The sequence below is a fragment of the Corapipo altera genome, unplaced genomic scaffold (assembly GCF_003945725.1).
Source record: "Corapipo altera isolate COAL_440 unplaced genomic scaffold, ASM394572v1 23b, whole genome shotgun sequence".
In the NCBI taxonomy this organism is placed as follows: domain Eukaryota; kingdom Metazoa; phylum Chordata; class Aves; order Passeriformes; family Pipridae; genus Corapipo; species Corapipo altera.
The window spans coordinates 15,601,381-15,620,426 of record NW_020884885.1 but is presented as its reverse complement, the minus strand read 5'-3'; the positions used below and the strand labels follow the sequence as shown (position 1 = coordinate 15,620,426).

The following is a 19,046-nucleotide window of genomic DNA, read 5'->3' as shown; positions in this document are numbered from 1 at the left end:
ACAGAGCCCAGCAGAGTCTCAGGGGAGATGCTGATGGACAGCAAGAGCTGACATTCTTGGCACCTGTTATCCAGGTGCAGACAAAGGGGCTTGAAGGCAAATGGGAGGTTTCCCCTTACCTGCTCCTATCTGCAGACAACCGCCATCCCCTTTGCCTCCTGTCCTAAAATGCTCCGAGCTGCTGCTGTGCATTATTAAAAGGTTGTCATGTTTCATCCCAGAGATGGCCACATCTCACCGGAGACAAGCTGCATCCGCCGGCTGTAAAGCACTTTGTGATTTAAAAAAAAAAAAGAAAAAAAAAAAAAAAAGAGCACTGTGTGCATAAGATTCAGTCGGTTATAAAATACTTACAACTTTAATTCAGCAAATAGAAAGAGATGGCTTGGAAACGAAAGAGGCAGCTGCAGGGTGCACAAACAGCTCAGATGCGTCTGTCAGGCACCGGACCAGGAGCTGTCAGCGATGGCTCACCCTGCCCACAACAGCACGCTCACTTGGCTCAAATCCTTTCCCAAAGATTTATTGAAAACTGGATCTGCAGCACACAGGATTACATTCGCACAGGGAAAGCAGGATTTTACGGTGAATGCTGTGCCCAAGTCATGTTTTTTGCATATGACGCGTTGAAAACAGGCTTGAGGATCTGGACAAACTCATCCCCTCCCCAAACCACTTTGGTTTTGCAATTAAAATACAAGGCAACCCACTGGGACAGAGGACAGATGAATAAAACAGTAGCTACTGGCCATCAAGAGTTAAAAAAAAACAAACAGAAAAAAGAATCAAAAAACCCCCCAGGGGAAATGTCACCAAGAGCATTTTGGTCCTGCTCCCCACTCACATCACCATCGGGGAAGGGTTCATTCTGCAATTTTTTATTTTAAAAACAAGTTGAAAAACTAAGCTCCTGCTCTGTGCCCCATTGCTCTCTTCAAGTGTGGTCCATGGCACCATGGAAAATGGGCTTCTACTATAGGTTTCTTATAATATATATAAGAAAAGAGGGGCCAGAAATTTGTCTTAAAGCCGCTCTTGTGCCTCCCCTGCAGCCAGTGAAGAGGCTATTTGTCATGGCCCTGCTTGCTGCAACCAGATGCTGTAAAATCTGTTAACTTGCTCCATCCAGGTGAGTCTCGAGGCAGGTCTCCACTGCAGTTCTGCTCCCTTAGTAAAAGGAACAAGGACTTTTCCAAATGCATGATGGGTCTTTTGAGGAGGCTATGCAGAATGGGACCACCGCTGTTTTCTGTTGAATATAGAAACTGCTTTAAAAAAAGTAGAAGGGGGTCACTTTCATCCGCAGGGGAAGATGGTTGCTTTGTGTCATCAGTCTCTGGTTTTATTTTATAGTCTGTAAAAATACTCTGTCTGGCCGTCCACATCCATTCACGATATAAAGCAGTAAAAAAAAAAAATATAAAATATATATATATAATATGGTTTATTTATACAGTTACACTTGCAAGGCAATTGATCCTCCACTGCCCGGGCCCTTCTACCTCCAGATGCTCTGCCTGGTTGATACAACTGCAAGACAAGAAAAAAAAACCACTTGAGCAATCCCACCATGGTGGGCAAGCGCTCACAAAAAGGGGAGCAGAAAAGAGGATGTACGTGAGCGCAAAACCTGGGAGATGGACATGCAGATGCTGCAGCATCTGGCAAGATGGGGGTGGATGTATTGGGCAGTGAGGAGGACGGCAGCAGGGTTTTGCTGAGGCAATGGTGGCGTGGGTGGGAAGGGGATGCCAGGATGGAGGCAGCATTGCCACGGCGGGCAAGGACACCACAGCTCACTTTTCCAGCACTCAAAAACAGGTGCAAGGTGAAAAAAGAGTAACAGGAGGTAGAAAGGGGTCTGAGGTGAACTGGTTGCTAAGATGGAGCAACAGTAGCTCCTGTAAAAGACGGGATACAAATTCTCCCGACCCTAATCACAGCAAGGTCTTAGCCCAGAGTGGCAGGAGAGGGGGTGAGGACCATCCTCTGCAGCTCCCAGCAGGGCAGAGAGCAGGACTAGCAGCATATGAGCCCCTGGCAGCAGAGCAGAGACTGCTGGAGTGTGAGCTTTGTGCTTCCTAATGGCATCTATAAATAGCTCCAGCCTCCCACTACCAGCACACGCTTGCTCTCTGCAGCCCATTTTGGGCACCAAAAGCCTCTCCCCTCTTCCCACCCATCTCTGCAGACTTGCTCATACTCCCAGGGCCCCAACGGGACATACGTACCCTCGGGATTCAGGCTGGACACCAGGGGCTCCGGCAGGGTCCTGGGATGGCTGAGGAGCTGCTTGGTGCTGACTCGGGGAGGCGAGTCGGTACCAGCGGTGGGAGGAAAACCTACAGGACAGGGAAATACACCTGGCTTAGGCAGGGCTTGCACATCCTGTGCTTTGCTTTCTGGGCACAGCTGCTGCAGTGCGGGAGGGCAGTCATGTCACCCACTCCAGGTGCTCTGGAGGAGAAATGACCAGGTCCCCTTCTGTGAGAGCCCCCCCCACCTCCTCTTGTCCCTCAAGGATGCAGACATGGCCCTGGGCACCACACTCACCCTTCCCTTGCCAAACACAGAGGTCATTGGTGACCAGAGCCTGTCCCCACCAGCCCACAGTCCCTGGGGACTGATGCTGGCCCTTGGCCACCTGCTTTTTGCTACAGCTGCTGCGGTGACATGCAGCAAGCCTGGGAAGGAAAGCTCCCTGCAGCCACCTCAGCCCCTAAAGCAGCACTGCAGGATCTGAATTCTGAGCATGTCTACGAGCAGCTCCCAGGCTTCAATGGGGGCGAGGAAGGAACCCCAGGGGTGGCAAAGCTCACAGACCCACTGGAGTGGTGAACGACTGTCGTGTCAGCACCAAACCCCATCCCTGCTGCCTAACCTCAGTGCCCAGGGCAGAACCAGCCAGTTTTGGGACTGACGCCTTGGAGAAGGAGGCAGGGAGCGGGCAGGGGTCCCGCGGAGCAGCCCCTGTGGCCGAGCCAGCGGCAGCATGCTGACCTCCGTTTCTCCGGTAGGCTGGCAGCTCGCACGGGCTCGGCTCCGGCTGGGCATCCTCCTCAGACCTGGCCTGCAGGACAGTCACCGTGGCCCCCGTCTGCTGAATAAACTGCTGCAAATTACACTGCCTCAGCTCCTTATTTAACTCCTCCAGCTCTTGGGTCTGGGCCTGCAAAACACACACCGAGGGAGGGAACAGGATGAGCTGCATGTTCCCCTTATGTCCCCAGGCCACAACCTGAGGATACAACCCCTGGGGCTGCTCCCCCAGCTGAGGCTCACTCTGCCAAAGTCAGTGGAGGGGACCTCAGGAGTACTGTGGCTCAGCTGCCTCTCTCCGAGGGTCTGCAGGAAGGAGGGTGCTCAGGCAGTGGCGATGAGAAGGCATTGTTTTGGGAACAGCCCTGGTTTGCTGCATCTCCACAAGAGGGTGCGAGCAGCCGGCAAATGGCAGCTGCTGCTGTGCTGGGAGATGCCGAGCACAAATGAGATGCTTAAGGCAAGATGCTGGAAGCATGGCCAGCTGGGGAAGGAGAGCTACCTGGCTGGGTGAAAGCTTTTTGCTTTTGCTCCACCGAAGGGGACCCAGTGGGCAGAAGGCAGGAGTCATGTAGCCCCTTGACCCCCTGATGTTGGGGGGCTGCAACAGGTGAGCTGGGGGGGGCATCACAGCTCAGCCTGAGCTGCCATCTCCACACTTTGCAGCCCCCGGCCATGAGCCTGAGCCCCTGCACAGCTTACATGGTCAAAAGGCTTTGTGCACAGGCACTATGAGGACCTGTGCTATGCCCTCTGTGACTCCTTCATCCAAGATAACATCGACCCTTGTGCCAGTGCCACCAATCCCACATGTGGACCACTTGCTCTCCAGCACCTTTGTCTGTGCTGGAGCAGGGTGATGCTGTGCTCCCAGGGCACTAGTCAGCAGGAGCCTTAGCCCAGATGCAGCTTGCACGCAGAGCGATGGGTGTGGGACCCTGTGCCAGCTGGGTCAGAGTGGCACTCAGTGCCACATTCACTGCCCAGGTAAGGTAACTAACCCCACTCAACCCACTGGTCCATGGGGCTGGAAAGCTGGTCCCATCCCCTCCCCAAAAGTCCCACTACCCCATGGGGTGGCTCAACCCACTCCTATCTACCTGAAGGTTCTTTTCAGCTTCCTCCAGGGCCTTCTCCACACTGGCCAGGTTGCTCTCCAGCTGGGTGCCTTGCTTGACCTTGGCCTCCAGGTCCCTTTTCATTTTGGTGGCCATGTCCTCCAGCTCTATGGGGCTGGGTAGAGAGATCTCCTTCCCCCTCTTGGCCCTCTCAGCCATCTCCCACTGGATCTCCTCCTGCAGGGCTTCAGTCCGCGCACTCAGCTCAAAGATCCTCTGGGTGTACTCCTCCAGGCTGGCCCGCAGGCTTCTAACCCGCTCCTGCCGCTCTCGCTCACACTCCTTTTCCAGCCGGAGCTCGCTCTGCCAAAATTCCTCCTCGCCCAGCTCTGTCTCATTCCTTCGCACCAGTTGCTCCAGATAGAGGATCTCATTCTCCTGGCCGGCAAGCCGGCTGCGCTCCCAGAGCCGTAGGTCCATTTCCAGGGTGTCCCCATGGGCCTCCAAGGAATGCAGTTGCTCCTGCTGCTGCAGCACCCTCCTAAACAGCTCCTCTTTGGAGGGTTGGACAATCCCACCACCCTCTAAGTCGATCCCTTCCCGTGTTTGGTGCCTCCATCGGCTCACAGTGAACGGGTCACTGGAGCCTGTAGGACCCAAGTTGAAGGTCATGGATTTTTTTGGCTCCCGAGAACGGGGTGCATCCATGCTGGCGAGCCTGGGCTTGATGGGCAAACTGGCCCGGATGAACGTCCTCTCGGGAGCTTGCGGAGCGCCCTCTGAGGAGGGCCGCTCGGTCATGCTGGGGCCTGTCCGCCGCAGGATGAACTGCACATCGTTGGCATACTGTCCACACTTGGCCAGGGACTCCAGGGGGCACTCCAGCGGCAGCAGCTGCCGCTCCTTCTCCCGCAGCTTCTGCACCAGCACATAGCGGCCTGTCTGACCTGCCGGGAGGTGAGCATATCATTTAGGGAAAGCAGTGGCCAGCACTTGTGTGCTGAGGCTGCTGCCCCACCGGCAGCAGCTGGTGGCATCCCCACAGCTGCAGAGCAGGCCCCCCCCCCACCCAAGGTCTCCCCTTCCCAGGAAGCTCCTGCAAATGGGGCATCCCCCCAGCAGATGGAGATGGCTCACCGATGGCCCGTGCCAGGGCAATGACCACTTCTTGGCAGGTAGTTTGCTCTGAGACACCGCACACAACCCTCTGGATCCCATCCACCCAGACCTTCAGCTCCATCCCCACGACTGCTGGGCTTCAGGTGCACTGAGTCATTGCAGGACAGGCTGCCTGTGGGGAAAAAAGAAACCAGGTTTCCATCCCAAGCCACTAACAAGGAATACAAGGCACTCGAAAAGCAGTGTCATTAAATCATCATCCCGTGGGTGAATCCTAGACCAAGACTTGCTGCTGCCCTGCACAGATTGCATTTTTGTTGATGTTATTAAACACTGATATTCATCTGCAAAGAAAAATAATTTTTTTCCCTCATGTCTGTGATGGGAAGAGATGGGGTTTGGGCAACTGCACCTTGTCCAGAGGATGCCCAGGTAATTTCTGCTGTGAGCACAGACTTTTAATGGGTTTGCTAGACTTTCACTGCAATTTCTCTGACAATCTGACAGCATGGCACAGGAGGATTTTCAAAAAAACATTGGAAAAGGCAGAGAAACCACTGGCTGCCTGCTTTTGCAATGGGATTTTGAGGGAAGGTGCAGACAATGCATATTTTAATCTATTTATAGCCATCTCAATTTATCAGAGAGGGATTAAGAAATTAAAATAATACCTCTTTCTGCATAAAAACATGACCAAAAGTCAGGTTTGGGAGAGGGATCCAGGCATAAACACCCATGATGAAGCCCAGGCTCTGACGAACACTGGGGTCGGACTCAACTCTAACCCATCAGCTACTTCTAGCTTAAAACAACACCTGTTAGCCTGGGCTCACCCAACTCCTGCCTCTTCCAGCAGCTCAACTGCAACTGTCATAAACAAGAAAAAATTAACCACAAGCTGTAAAGAATTCAAATATTTGAGCTTATGCTGTTTTCAAACACTGCACAAAGATATCTCTATTTTCCTTGTTATAATACTGTTTTTAGTAGTGTCAGTCTTGTCTGAAGGCCCTGCATGGAGGAACATAGACAGGAAACTCCCAGGCCCTCTGTCCTGAGGGTCACAAACTGCTTTCACAACCTCACCCATGTGGTTGCAGCCCCTCCATCCTGTGCTCCAGCTGTCCCAAGTCTGCAGCCAGGCTGTGAGAAAGCTTGAACTCAGGTTAAACATTCCTTCATTATTTTTGTTGCCTACTTGAGTAATCAAAGGCGGGGGCTTGAAGGGTCCTATCTCCAGTGACGAGGAATTTTAGTCACGGTGTGAGAAAGGTGAGGAGGAAATAGGGAAGACATGTCTAGGTGAGGCTGTTCGGTGCAGGTGCCGGGTCCTGCTGGTGCCACCTCCCTGCCCACCTCCGAAACATGGGCACAGAGCAGCGCAAATACCTCAGCGCTGAGCTCATGTTTGCCTTGGCTGAGCGACCGGGGAAAACCGGTGGGGATGAAGGGCACATTGGGTTCGACTGACCTCCTTGAGAGCCCTAAACTACCAAAATTTACAAGATTTGACCCAATTTAATTTTAAAGCTGGGTTTTGGCACTGCTCCCCCTATCCTGTGTATTCACAGCTGCAACTGTCCCCTGGCATGGAGCAAAGTCCAGGTGCCACTGCGGCACCACCCAGCTCACCCTGAAACCACTGTTGTACACTAACAGACACACCCCAGCCTCCCTCTCAGCAGTACCCTAATGCCAAAATCGGAGCGGCAACACATCCCGGGGAGCGTTATCCCCCTGCCAGGGACCCAGCTAGTATAAAATCCCACCTCCTGTGCCATGACCCGGTAAGGAGGCCAGGAGCGTAAAAATAAATAAGAAAAATAACCCAGCTTGTTGAGTCACGCCACACAGTCTCACCTTGCCCGAGAAATCCAGTGGCTGCCGAACACTGCGGGCTGTGGAAGCAGGATGGCTGCCGGCACACGGGTCCCAGGCACCCGTCTGGGTTCAAACCCCGCACCAACCTCTGGCCCCGCCTTGGCTGGCGCTCCCGGGCAATCATTTACCAGCAGCCAACACGTGGCACACCACTGCCAAAAAGCTGGGAGCGGTGGCAGCCAGCTTTTCTCCTCATGTGAGAGAAACGCCTACAAAAAAGCAGCCAGGGCATCGTCCTCGCTGCATCTCTCCCTCTCACATTCCCCAGCACCCCAAAACCCAGTCGATTTTATTGTTTCCTTAGATCTTTGCAAGCACAGGAGGTCCCTGTTAACTAACTGATCACTCACTGTAACAACTGGGGTTTTTGGGAGTCATTGTGCCCAGCTCTCTGCCAGATACAGGATGTTATCTGTCCCCTTGAAGAGGGTGCTAAATAGAGCTGGGGGCTGCTCCCTCCTGCCTTCCAAGGGAGGATCAGCTCCCACCCAAAACCAGCCTGGCTGCCCCCTTCCTCCAAAGCTCTGGGCTCATAGGGGAGCTGACAAGATGAAGGTTCATCCTCATCTGAGGTAAACTTCCAGTGCTCCTTGCACCCTCCAGTTCCTGCTTGGAAGGGACATCACAACCTTAACACAGCATCTCATTCCCAATATCCTACTATGCCAGTATCACCCTAGTTCAGAAAAACCCACCAGGCAATAAACCTAAAAGCCTTCACCTCACTCCCAACATCACCTCTGCTGTAGCCCACCCAGCTCTTAACCATCAGTCAAAAAAACCCAACAGCTGGAGGACAGTCTCATTGCTCCACTTGAAAATACGACCCCCTTCTTCTTGAGCTTTGCTGCCAACCACCTGCATTAACAGTGGATACCTCTGTTACACCACCAGGTAGCAGAAAAATGGGCTTTTCCTTGAGCAAGAACTGCTTTTCTTGGGGGAGAGAAGCTTCTGGACAGGAGGCAGATTTCCAGCTGCCTGTTTGTATTTGCCCTAGGAGGTCACTTTGATTACAAGCCAGAAGTGCAGGCAGCTGCCAGGCCCTGCTGCTGCCCCAAAACAGCACCAGGGAAGCAAGCAGGTGGCTGCAGGTGCCGGGCCACATGACAGCCACTCATTTTATTCTTTTCCCCACCATTCCACCACTGTGGAATTGTAAACAATTTTTATCAGAAGCAGATTAAAAAAATGACTAATTTTCTGCTCCCGTCCCCATACGATATGTCCTAAAATTGAGAGTAGGGATGATTCATACCATGACTTCAACAGATTTCCTGAGAGTCGGAATTTCAAATGCTGACACTAAAAAAAAAAAAAAAATTTAAAATTAAAAATCTTAGATCTTGCAGCTTTATTTTGTTTACTGGCATTGCTGTCTCCAGCCTCTCTGAAACTGTCAGGCTAAAGGAAGAGGAGATGAAGCAGCATTTCTGCATGTGCAGGAGGATGAACCTTCTGCTCCTGCAAACTGCCACCCTGATTGGCTGCTGGGACTTGTCAGGGCTTGGTGATCTCCCTGGACCTGAAATAATACACGTGCACTCACCCTCCCACCACTGATTTGCAGGGACCCCTGCCGTGTCCCCCACAGGGTCCCTCAGAAGCTGAGACAGCACCTTCCAGCCAAGGACTGCAAGCACTTTGCAAGAGCCTTTCTACCACATTTTGCCACACACAGGAATAAAAAAAATCTGGTTCAGAAAAAAACCACCCATATTGCACTCAACAGCAAGGCTATCCTGCAACCCAAACCCCAGAGTGTCCCAAAGACCTCTACCAGAGCTCCTAATAAGGACCATCTGGGACCAGCATAAAGGTTTTGAGATGAGCATCCCGCCAGCACCAGGGTTTCACACATTTCTGTGGGTTCACCTCCCCAGCTATGTCCACCCCCCGGCAGGAGAGCAGGGCCACAGGGAGAGCTTCACAGAAAGTGTAATTAAAACTGAAAAGAATTGAGAAGACCAGCCTTTCGGGTCAGGGTTTGGGCTGGGGGTAGAGTCATAGAGACTCATAGTTAATAAAGATGTATTTGTACTTGTTGCAGGCTGTGATGAGCCTATCTATGAAGCACCAAGGTGTCCACGGGGAACAGCAGCTCTGCATTCCTTTGGATACACTCCAGGAAAATGCTGGGATACTGTCAGTCATTTTATTCCTACTTTGAACTTGACCTTCTTGCTCCTCTCCCACCCAATGCCAGGGGGATGCTCATCCCAGGCACAGAAATAAAAAATAAACCAATACATAAGAAAACATCAAGCAGGGAGGGGAGGGGTGGCCCCGTGCCACCACCTTTCATGCTGGCAGGCTCACTGTGACTCACTGCCCTGGATCAAGTGCTGTGGTGACACATCCAGCAGCTATTTAATACTTCCTGAAGTCTCTCACTGCCCAAAGCACTGGGCCCAGCTCCTGGACACCAAAGGGAAGAGATAGTACTTGTCTGCCTGCTGAAACCGCTGGTGGGGGAGAAGCCTCCCTTCTACTCAGATGTGGAGAGGTGACCCAACACAGAGAAGATCCATAAAGAACCAAAGTCTCCTGACAACACTCATCCTGCAGCAGGTAGGAGGGGATGGGCTGTGGTCCAGGTTTCCCTCCAGACCATCAACAGTGTCCTCTTGCCTTGAGTCCCTCTTTCGGAGTGGCATCACCTGCCCTCAGCTGGGCTGTTGCAGGGATCAAGCAGCTCTGCTGGGCTTTCCATGCCATGTCCCTCTCAGGCCAGAAGGTGATGCCACAGTCAACGCTGACACTGCTAGCATGTCCAGCACTGGGCAGAGGTCAGCCATGGCAAGGGTTGACAGTGTGGCGCTCCCAGGGCTGGCAGTTCCCATACTGGGCAGAGATGACCATCGACATCTCTGAATGAGCTGTCTGTGCAGCAGGCTCTGAGGATCACTGATGGTCACTTGCACTGCATCCAGGAGCAACAGACAAAACCCCTGCATACAGCGACTTGGGTACATGCCCTTTCCATCATGCCAGCTTGTCCTGAGGATGGTGGCCCCAGAATCCTGAAGGAACACATCCCCTGGCCTGGTGCAAAGTTGTCAAGAGGGCCACCTACCAAAGAGGTCATCGTCTTGTCCTTCAGCATTGGGGCCATCAGATTCTGGGCAGGATACCTGCACAGGGCTCCAAACCAGAGCAGCAAATAGGTTACTTCAACCCAACACAAAGCATTGACAGTGGTTAAATGTGCTCAAGAGATGACAAACGAGTCCTACCAGAGTGGTCACAGCCCAGAGAGGCAGCTTTTTATACTTCCCTGTCACAGGGAAGGTGTGCAAGCGTTACTCACCCCTCAGGCCCATGGAAGCCACCAGCTCTTACGCAAGGCAACCACAAGCACCCAGGAGCAAGGAAGTAGCAGGCATGGAGCTCTAATTTACACCTGAGCAGCTTATTTAGGGGTGGCCATAATAGCCCCCACATCCTTGGCTCACCCACCATCCCCCATCCAGCTCCCCAGTCTGATATGATGTGCCTGACAGCAAGCCCTAAAAATCAGCAAATTACTGAAATCAGTAATTTAACCTGAAGGTGCAGTTTTACCAGAGATGTGCAGATGGACCCCAGTCTAAACACACTCCCAAGCACCGTTGCACTTCGACAGCAAGCAGTGTCTTCTGTGGGCATCCTACAATGCATAATGCACATTTGGCATCTGCAGAAGTTTCATCAATGTTTCAAGGGCTTTCTGCACACAAAAGATGTCAAAGAAAAACTATATCCTGTGGCACCTGCATGCTCAAGAGCTGAAGCATGACTTTAGTCTGAAGTCACAGACCACCACCAAAGTCCCCTGGAAGCCCAAGGAGGATGAGCCCCATACATGAGGATCTTGCAGGAGCTGCCCAAAGAGACAGATTTCTGGAGAGCCATAAGCACTATGCCAGCAACCATCCATTAGGAGAAAAATAGAGGCTTGGTGATTTTCTGCTCCACTTCCTCCCCAAAATTACAGACCCACACTAACACACTTGTGGAGGCTAGTAATGTTGAGCAGGGCAGGAAGAGTCAGGGAGAAATCCTGCCCAGGGCTGTGACACAGGATGGGGACAGTCCTCGGGGTGATGGCCTCCGGCAGGGATTTAGGGGAGGGAGGCTCATACTACGGCTGATGTCAGATACTCACTCCATCCCAGCTCCACCTGTGGGAATTTCTCTCACCATTTCTTTAACCCAAGCTTTTGGATCTGCTACAGGATCAGACCCACATGAAGGCTTCAGAAATAACACTGGGAAGAAGCTGGGAAACTTCCCCCCCCCGCCCTTAAGCAAGCTAAGATTTATTGGCATGGCAGGCCAGCATTGAGAGCCAATTCAAGGATCACAGGCAGTAATGACATTTCAGGGATGACTACCAGTCAGTCCAACCCAGAGATGAACCACCAACCAAAAGCTCATTATACATTAAAAGCATCAACTCCCCCCCCCTCCATCTACTGCACACACTCACATTACAATGTTTCAGCCTTGGAAGCGGAAGGATCATCTTTCCCACCTTCACGCATCACATTTCTCCTTTGCAGCAGTAATGGTTACTGTCCATGGGGGAAGAAGAGCTGGCAGGGCTGGCTAGTAAAGTCTGCCATAAACATGAAGGTTTTCAAGGGAACCATTAGCAGCACCTGCTATTCCTGTAACCATTACCATCCCCCTCAGACCCGCATGTGAAGAGTGACTTCATGAAAGCAGCTGAAAGTAAATCCATAGTTTCTTCTCAAGGGGGAGAAGCAAAATTAGCAACATGTAGATTAGAGGGGAAAGAGGAAGGGTTTTTGTACTGCCATGCTCTTTTTTCCTTTCTATTGAGCTCACCCTAATGCCGTGCCCAGGATGGGCTGGGGAAGTATTTAGGTTTCCAGCTCCCAGCAGACGCAGGGCTAGGTATCGGTATTTCTGGGCCCTAGGCTGATCTAGAACTGATCTAGGCTGATCTAGATTAGGTTCGTCATCTTTAGGGGATGACTCTCAATCCAGCTCTGAAGGGTATTTGCCAGACCATCTGCACAGAAATACAACACTGGCATGCATATGCCAGCAGGTCCTGTGTCTCTGCTGCATTCATCTGCCACAGCAGTCATCAGTGAAGGTATGAAGTAATTTGTGAACATTTCCCTGTTATTACACACAACCCATTCCCCAGATTGGACAAATATCGCAAATCTAGAGATGCAAGAGCCTGCTCAAGCCTTGGAAATACTCCAAAGTACCCTCTTTCTCCTCCCCAGCCAAAGAGGAGAGAGAAAGATAATTTCCATTCCCGCTACTTGAGGGCAAGACCCATATAAGGAAAACCCAACCAATGAGCTATTTGTCCCAATGCCTCTAGAAGAGCCAGAAACAAGCCTCAAAACACAGCTTCCTGGAGATGCTCACCCAGTCCAGCCCAGAGGACAACATGCACCTTGGCCAGCAACAAGGCAAGTGGAGACAGGCACTCTCCCTGTTGCCTCTCAAATTAACCAAGAATTTAATTTCCACAGGATTACAGGAAAATTTAGGCTCTGCAGCTCTCCTCCAAGTAGGACCAGAGACACAAAAAAGCAAAATGACCTACAAATATTCTCCTGCCAACCTGCCTTCCAGCCTCTTTCAGGAGAGCTGGTGTCAGCCACCAGCAACTGTCTTTCCACTCCAATTCTCATCCTACAGGAGAAGGTGATTAACAAATTAGCAAATGCACAACCAGGGATAAACCTCCCAGATTTTATTTGCCATTTCCAAAATAACTTCCAGTTTCCTAGCCTGCTTCATAAAGCAGCCACACGTCAAGGACACGCTGCTGGGTCTCCACAGGAGAGGATGCACTGATGAATATGCAGGTGCATGCTGTCAGGGATATTTATTTATAACTTTATAGGATTGAAAAGGTCTTTAATGACCATTTGCAGAGAGCTGAAAAGGCTCCTTTCTCTCACACACACAGACACAAAGACAAATAAACAAGAGAACCAGAATTAATCCAGGCTGAAACCTTTGATAAGACACTTGGGTATTTTAGAAGTCTCTGCTTTCACACTACTTGGTTAATTAGGTGGAGGTGCTATCAATCCCACCTAAACCTACCCAGAGATAATAAGCTCTTAAAGCACTAAAATCATGCCATATGTCTGGAGAGCCAACTCAGTCTGGGACATCAATCCAGGGGTAAAAATCACTGTCCTTCAACAAGTGATACAAATCATGGCCACATGGCCTCTGCTGGGAGGCAGAGGACCTTTGGCTGAAGGGGTTTTGATGCCAGCAAAGGGCTTCACCTCCCTCTCCACATGTAGGTCTAAACACTGGCAGTCAAAGTATGCCAGCACTCAGTGATACTTGAAGGACAGGAACTGGTGCCAGAGACTGTGCTGGCTCTCCTGCCTGTGCAGAAAGGGGGACTCAATAAAAATATATTGTTTTTTTCCGAAGCATTTAGGAGCTTAATCCTCACACAACTAATGCTCACCTGGGGTCACTTTGTGGAAATATGTCCTTTTGAACTTCCTACTCCAACTTCTTCATACTCCTGGCAGGTCATTAAAAAGCCAAGTGAATTCAAAGAGGACAGGACCAAATCTAACATCGCAGTCTAGGCAATCCTTGAACCGCATAAAAGTGCTCCAAAAAAATACTTGAGTAGTAGTTTTGAGGGACAACTAGTCCTCAGCATGCAGCATCTCAAAAATTCAAAGCAATGTTTCTAGTACATCCACTCCTGGGTCCCAAGGATGTTTCCCTTTCAGAGTGGGAAGAACAAATATCCTTTTGCTACATATGATGCTGAGTTTGTAAGATTTTTAAAAGACTAGAAAGAGCAATAGAAAAGGTCTTAAAAATAAATAAAGAAAGAAACAAATCCCAATTAAATCCCCCAAACAACTACAGGAATCCTTTCTGAGGTACAAATGCCTATGCAGATACAGTTTTTTTTCCCCATTGATGGTGGGCAGAAGGGAATACCTTGGACCAGGTATGATGTATTACAACCTTGTGCCCAGGCTGGGTTAGCCCTGGGAAAGCGTCACAGATCCAATCCTTTGGGATAGGACCCCAAGAACGTGACAAGCAGCCCTGAGAAAGCCCCATTCCAGAGGAATCAGGGTAGGGAGAAGAGGAAGGAGAAATGACCTCAGAGCAAGTCTGGGAAACACAGACTTTCTACAGGATCAAACCATTATGCAAGGACCTGGGCATACTGGTCAACAGGCCAGGGGGACCGCAAGCTGCCTTCTGACAATTGAGCTGTCTCTCAGAGAAGCAGGGGGGTGTGTGTTCATGTTGCAGGAACCAGTCAGCACCAATCACAACATGCAAAGAGGTAAAAGCCTGGTGTACCCAGCATTCCTACCACAAGTACGTTTGGCTCCTTGCAGAAAGGAGCACTGACACCTCCAAACGTTGCCAGAACTCAGAAAAGAAAATATAAACTGGCAAGTGAAAACAGCAAACACAAAGCCTCCAAAAAACCCAAATCAACCCATCTTTATTCTTATCTTTAGATGCCTACGGTGTTCATCCAACCTACTGCACACCACCAGCTGCCTCAGGCAAGCATCCAGAGGCAGAGACCAGCTCCCTGCCACACACTCACACTTCCTGGGGAAAGCAATGTTCCCAGCAGGAATCATTAAACCAGCAAGAACCCTTCAAGTGTTCTCCCTGCAATCATACAGTCAGACAGCTTCACAACACCATCTGGGTGCCAATGGCTTCCCTGGGCTGGTAGGAAAAGCAGGGAGCAAAGGGGAAGCTGCCACTTGCTGGGCTTCTCTGACAACAGTTACTCTCCTACAGGATGCTCTGTGTGTCTCCAAAGTCCCCGTTGTGCTCAGGAGCATAGTGCTAGGTCTTAACATCATGGAGAATATCCATGGGGGACTCTGGATCCCAAAACTCTGTTGAGAGCACTGTGATATCCTATCATCAGTCCTTCCAGTTACACAGGAGGCACCTGGGAAGGGTTGAGCACACAGTTCTTAAGACAAATAGCTTCAGCAGGTTCTGCGCTACAGCAGGGTTAGGAAATAGAGAAAGCCTTCCAAAATTCAGACAATCCTCAACTGCCCAGAAGTTTCCAGCTTAGGGCTGATCCATCCATGTGTTTGGGTAAGAAGTGTTCCAGGTTATTTTTTCAGCCCTTTTTTTTTTTTTTGAAGCAACAAGTTATTCTAGATGACTAGCCTGAGGCAGCTGGAAGCACCCCAGCCCTCAAGAAAGTGCTGACTCCAATCACAAAAAGCCAGATAATCAGCTGCTTTTAGAAGCTCATGAACTTGGCATCTGAAAAATGGAAGGACATAAAAATGGTAGCAATCATTTGCAACAATAGGATTTTGTTAAAATCCTTCAGTGGAGACATGCTTATGCCTTAATTTGACTACACGGGTTTACAAGGGCACAGACAAGTTGGGACAGATGGAAGAACATCCTTTAAAAAGATGCTTTCAAAAACAATGCATACACACAGAGCTAACACTTAGTGTTCCCTCACATTTATTTAATCTTAGGCACAGAGCAACCCACTGTCAAGTAGCACCTGGACTTCTTCCTAGCTCACCACAGCACATGACCTCACAAGACTCCAGAAAATACTCTGCTCTGAAGTCTTGGCACACACATCACGGCCTCTCAGCCAGGGAGGATTAACCTCTTGTCTGGATTTGGTCCCAAAAAATCACCCCTACAACACATGGAGAAGCAACAGAACACGGGCTTGGGTCCATTCCAAGCCACCACTGGAGGTTTTTCATATAGCAGAAGACACAAGGCAGGACAGAGAGATGCTGAAAAACATGGATGAGATGAACCAGTGCAGTTCAGATGGTAGCAGAGGCACTCAAGCAATATTTCCCTGCAGCACATGGTGATGGCGAAGGCAAGCACAATACAAATCTCCACTACGGAGGTGGACAACGCACACGTTGTCAGAGCACACCAGCTCCCACCAACCCCATTTAACATCCAAAATTCTTCAGCACAGAAGCTCCTCTATTTGTTCGGGGCAGTAAATCCCTGTATCTTCAGCAATTACACCACTCTACCTTTTTTGGTCAAGTCGTATTTCCAAGAGCAGGGAAGCCAGGATGATTCAGGCTGGCTGCTGCTGCACCGCTCTGGCCAGCCGCCACCCAAAGGTTTGGTCAAGCCTGGCAAGCTCCCCAGCACCCTCACTGGGGCCTGCGGGTATCCAAAGCTACAGAGTAGCTGAGCATAGCCATAACTCACTTTTTTTAAGCATAAGGGAAAAAAAATATTTAGAATAAATTAAACTTAGTTTTTGTTTGATTATCTCAGGGTGAGACAGTTGCTCAGGTTCCCCTCTTCAAGCCCTGGGTAGAACTAATTCCTATGTCTCTCTTGCACTCATTTGCAAAGAGTTTTGTATTTTAGAGCAGCTGCGACCCCCTTGCCAGGAAATTTCAGAGTGCAGGACCCCCAGACCTGCAGTGCTCAATTGCTGGTGGGTGCTGGGCACCCACAGCGCTGCAAGCTGTGCTCCCTGGCCTCCCAGCTTTCCATGAAATGGTGGAAGAAAGGCTTTAGGAAGATGTAAGCATTTGTGTGAGCTTTTTGATTTCTATGCCATTTCCTTCAAGAGGGTGTGGGGAAGCCAGCGGAGCTATGTGGAGAGGGAGGCCAGGCACCACGCTCAGGCTCTCCCAGCAGATAACTGGGATACAGGAGGATTCCTGGCATTCCAGCGGCACCAGCAGAAGGTAAGAATGTCCATCCTTCCCCATAACCCCTTCCTGAGCAGACATCACCAGCACCGACCGATAAGGCAGGCAAGCAGCATTTGGAAACGCTCCCACTCCTACCCACTGCACATATAGCACATGCACACGCATTTGTTCTCTTCTCCCTACGAAGAGCTGCAATTCCTGCCACATGAGGAGTGAGTGTAACCCCACACAGCTGCCTCTTGAGGTGAGCTGACAGGTGTGTGTAGCATCACTGTCCCATCCCGGCGGGATCCAGTGCCCTGCCATTTGACGGCAGAGCTCTGGCATTCGTGCTCCCACACGTTCCCGGGGCCCAGTGCCTGCCTGGCAAGTCTTGGCAGAGCACCGGGCCAGGGCCTGCCAGCATGCCCTTAACACCAGCATCCCTGAGAGCTGGCCCTCGCTCACTGCGAGGAGCAGACAAAGCTTCCGTCCTGCTTCCCGGAGCACTTCTCACTCATTTCCACCTGTTTCTCCCTAATTTCTCCTGAAATCAGCCACCCTGAGGGGAGTGCCAGGGGTTGTGCTGGAGGCAACCCCTCTGAGTGAGGGGTGCACGGCTCTGACCTCTTCTTCTGTGCAAATACCACACTCTTAACACATATTTGGGTTTCTAACCTGCAGTTACAAAGTGCTGTTGCAGGGCAGGGAAAAAACAGGGAGAGGAGTTTGGTATCCCGTCCCCCCTCCCTCCTCCTCCCCGCAGCAGGCCACAAGTGGAGTTACGAAACAACCTGCCAACCTGCCGGCAGAGTTCACAGAAGGCATCAGAAGTATGCAGCTGAAGTCTGGCTCTTATCGAGGAATTTAACCCTTCTCCTCGGGGAGACGGAGACGTCTCTGGACGGAGGAAGGACGGACAGCTTTGTCCCAGGGATGCAGACGGCGAGGGGAGGAGGCTCCTGGCATGGACTGCTGAGACCCCACGCCGCCTCGGCCGCTCCTCCGCTGGGGGCTCTGGCCAGCGTTTTCCGCGCTAAGTGGGGCCGCGATGCTGCTCCTCCGAGCGCGGCCCGGGTGGCCCATGCCGGTGGCCAGAGCTGCTGGGGATGCCCGTGCCAGCGCCCGGCTCCCCGAGCAGGTGGGAAGCAAAACCACCCGGCGCTTGACCGACCGGGACACGACCGGCGCGGCACCAGGCAGGTGGCGCTGGGGCTCGGGGGCTCTCCAGCGCCGAAAGCCGCTCCCAGTCAGCCCAGCCCCGGCTCTCGTTACGGGATCCGGGGTTCCTGCGGCGCCCTGCCCCAAGCCAGCCCCTCGCCGCCCCCGCTCCAGTTTGCAGCCCCCGGGGTGTTGTCCCCCGCTCCCGTGGGCCCGGCCAGGCGGCAAGGCGCCGGCTGCCCCGGAGACAGCTCTCCCCGCGGAGCCCCGTGTCCAGCGGCCCCGCCGCAGCCGCAGCCCCCTCCCCGGGGCCGCTCCCGGAGGTGCCGGCCCGGCTGCGGCAGGGCAGGGCCGCGCCCCGGTGCTGCAAAGCAGCGGCGGCCACTGGCCGGGAGGCCCGGCCCAGCCCCACCGCGCCGGTGCGCACTCACCTGCCGCCGGCCCGGCCACGGCTCAGCAGCTACAGCTCCGGCTCCTCTCCCGGGCGGCAGCGGCCGCCCTGCTCCGGTCCCGCCGCTCCGCTCCGCAGCGCGGAGCCGCGGAAACCTGCGGCCCGCCCCTGCCGCGCCCCACCTCGACAGCCCCGCCCCGCCAGGTGAGCCCCGCCCCCGCCAGGTGAGCCCCGCCCCCGCCAGGTGAGCCCCGCCCCGCCCCCTGCGTCCCAAACTCACACCGCGGCCTCGGCTGTTTTAAAAAAAAACAAATCTGAAATTCTCTTAAAAAAAAAAAAAGTCTTAAATTCTTCTTTAAAAAGCACTGAATCAACAACCTTTAATTCTTCTTAAAAAAAGTCTTAAATCCTCTCTAAAAACAAAACAAAACAAATTAAAATTCTCCTTTTAAAATAAAGTCTTAAATTCTCCTGCTTGTTTTTTTTTAAAGAGCTCATAAATTCTGGTTTTGTCCCCTTAAAGTCTTAAATCCTCTATTAAAAAAACCCTCTTAAAAAAAGCTTTTAAAAATATTAAATTCTCTTTTTATTTAAAAAAGTTATTAAATTATCTTTTCTTAAAAAGTCTGAAAACATTATCATGGTTTTTAAAAGAAGTCTTAAAATCTTCTTTCTTAAAAACAAACCAAGGAAAATCTCACTGTACTTCTCTATCCCTGACTCCTGGCCCCCCTC

At 51.6% G+C, this 19,046-nt stretch overlaps 1 protein-coding gene across 6 annotated transcripts in view; it reads right to left on the bottom strand.

Annotated features, from left to right (window-relative positions):
* Positions 1-1,427: 1,427 nt before the first annotated feature.
* Positions 1,428-19,046, bottom strand: part of RASSF7 (Ras association domain family member 7) — a 34,312-nt gene continuing 16,693 nt past the window's right edge. Inside the window, exons 1-7 of one of the 6 annotated variants that reach the window (XM_027642274.1) lie at positions 18,352-18,383; positions 8,356-8,402; positions 5,235-5,388; positions 4,146-5,044; positions 3,001-3,175; positions 2,232-2,342; positions 1,428-1,530 (exon numbers count right to left, since the gene is read on the bottom strand). In XM_027642274.1, the coding sequence (XP_027498075.1) occupies positions 1,499-1,530; positions 2,232-2,342; positions 3,001-3,175; positions 4,146-5,044; positions 5,235-5,337 (1,320 nt within the window). In that variant the 5' untranslated portion in view covers positions 5,338-5,388; positions 8,356-8,402; positions 18,352-18,383 and the 3' untranslated portion in view covers positions 1,428-1,498. Of the gene's footprint in view, positions 1,531-2,231; positions 2,343-3,000; positions 3,176-4,145; positions 5,045-5,234; positions 5,389-6,297; positions 7,048-7,076; positions 7,191-8,355; positions 8,403-13,563; positions 13,804-18,351; positions 18,434-19,046 lie in introns of those variants that run through there. The other 5 variants (XM_027642275.1, XM_027642277.1, XM_027642272.1 and 2 more) reach the window with 5 other exon arrangements.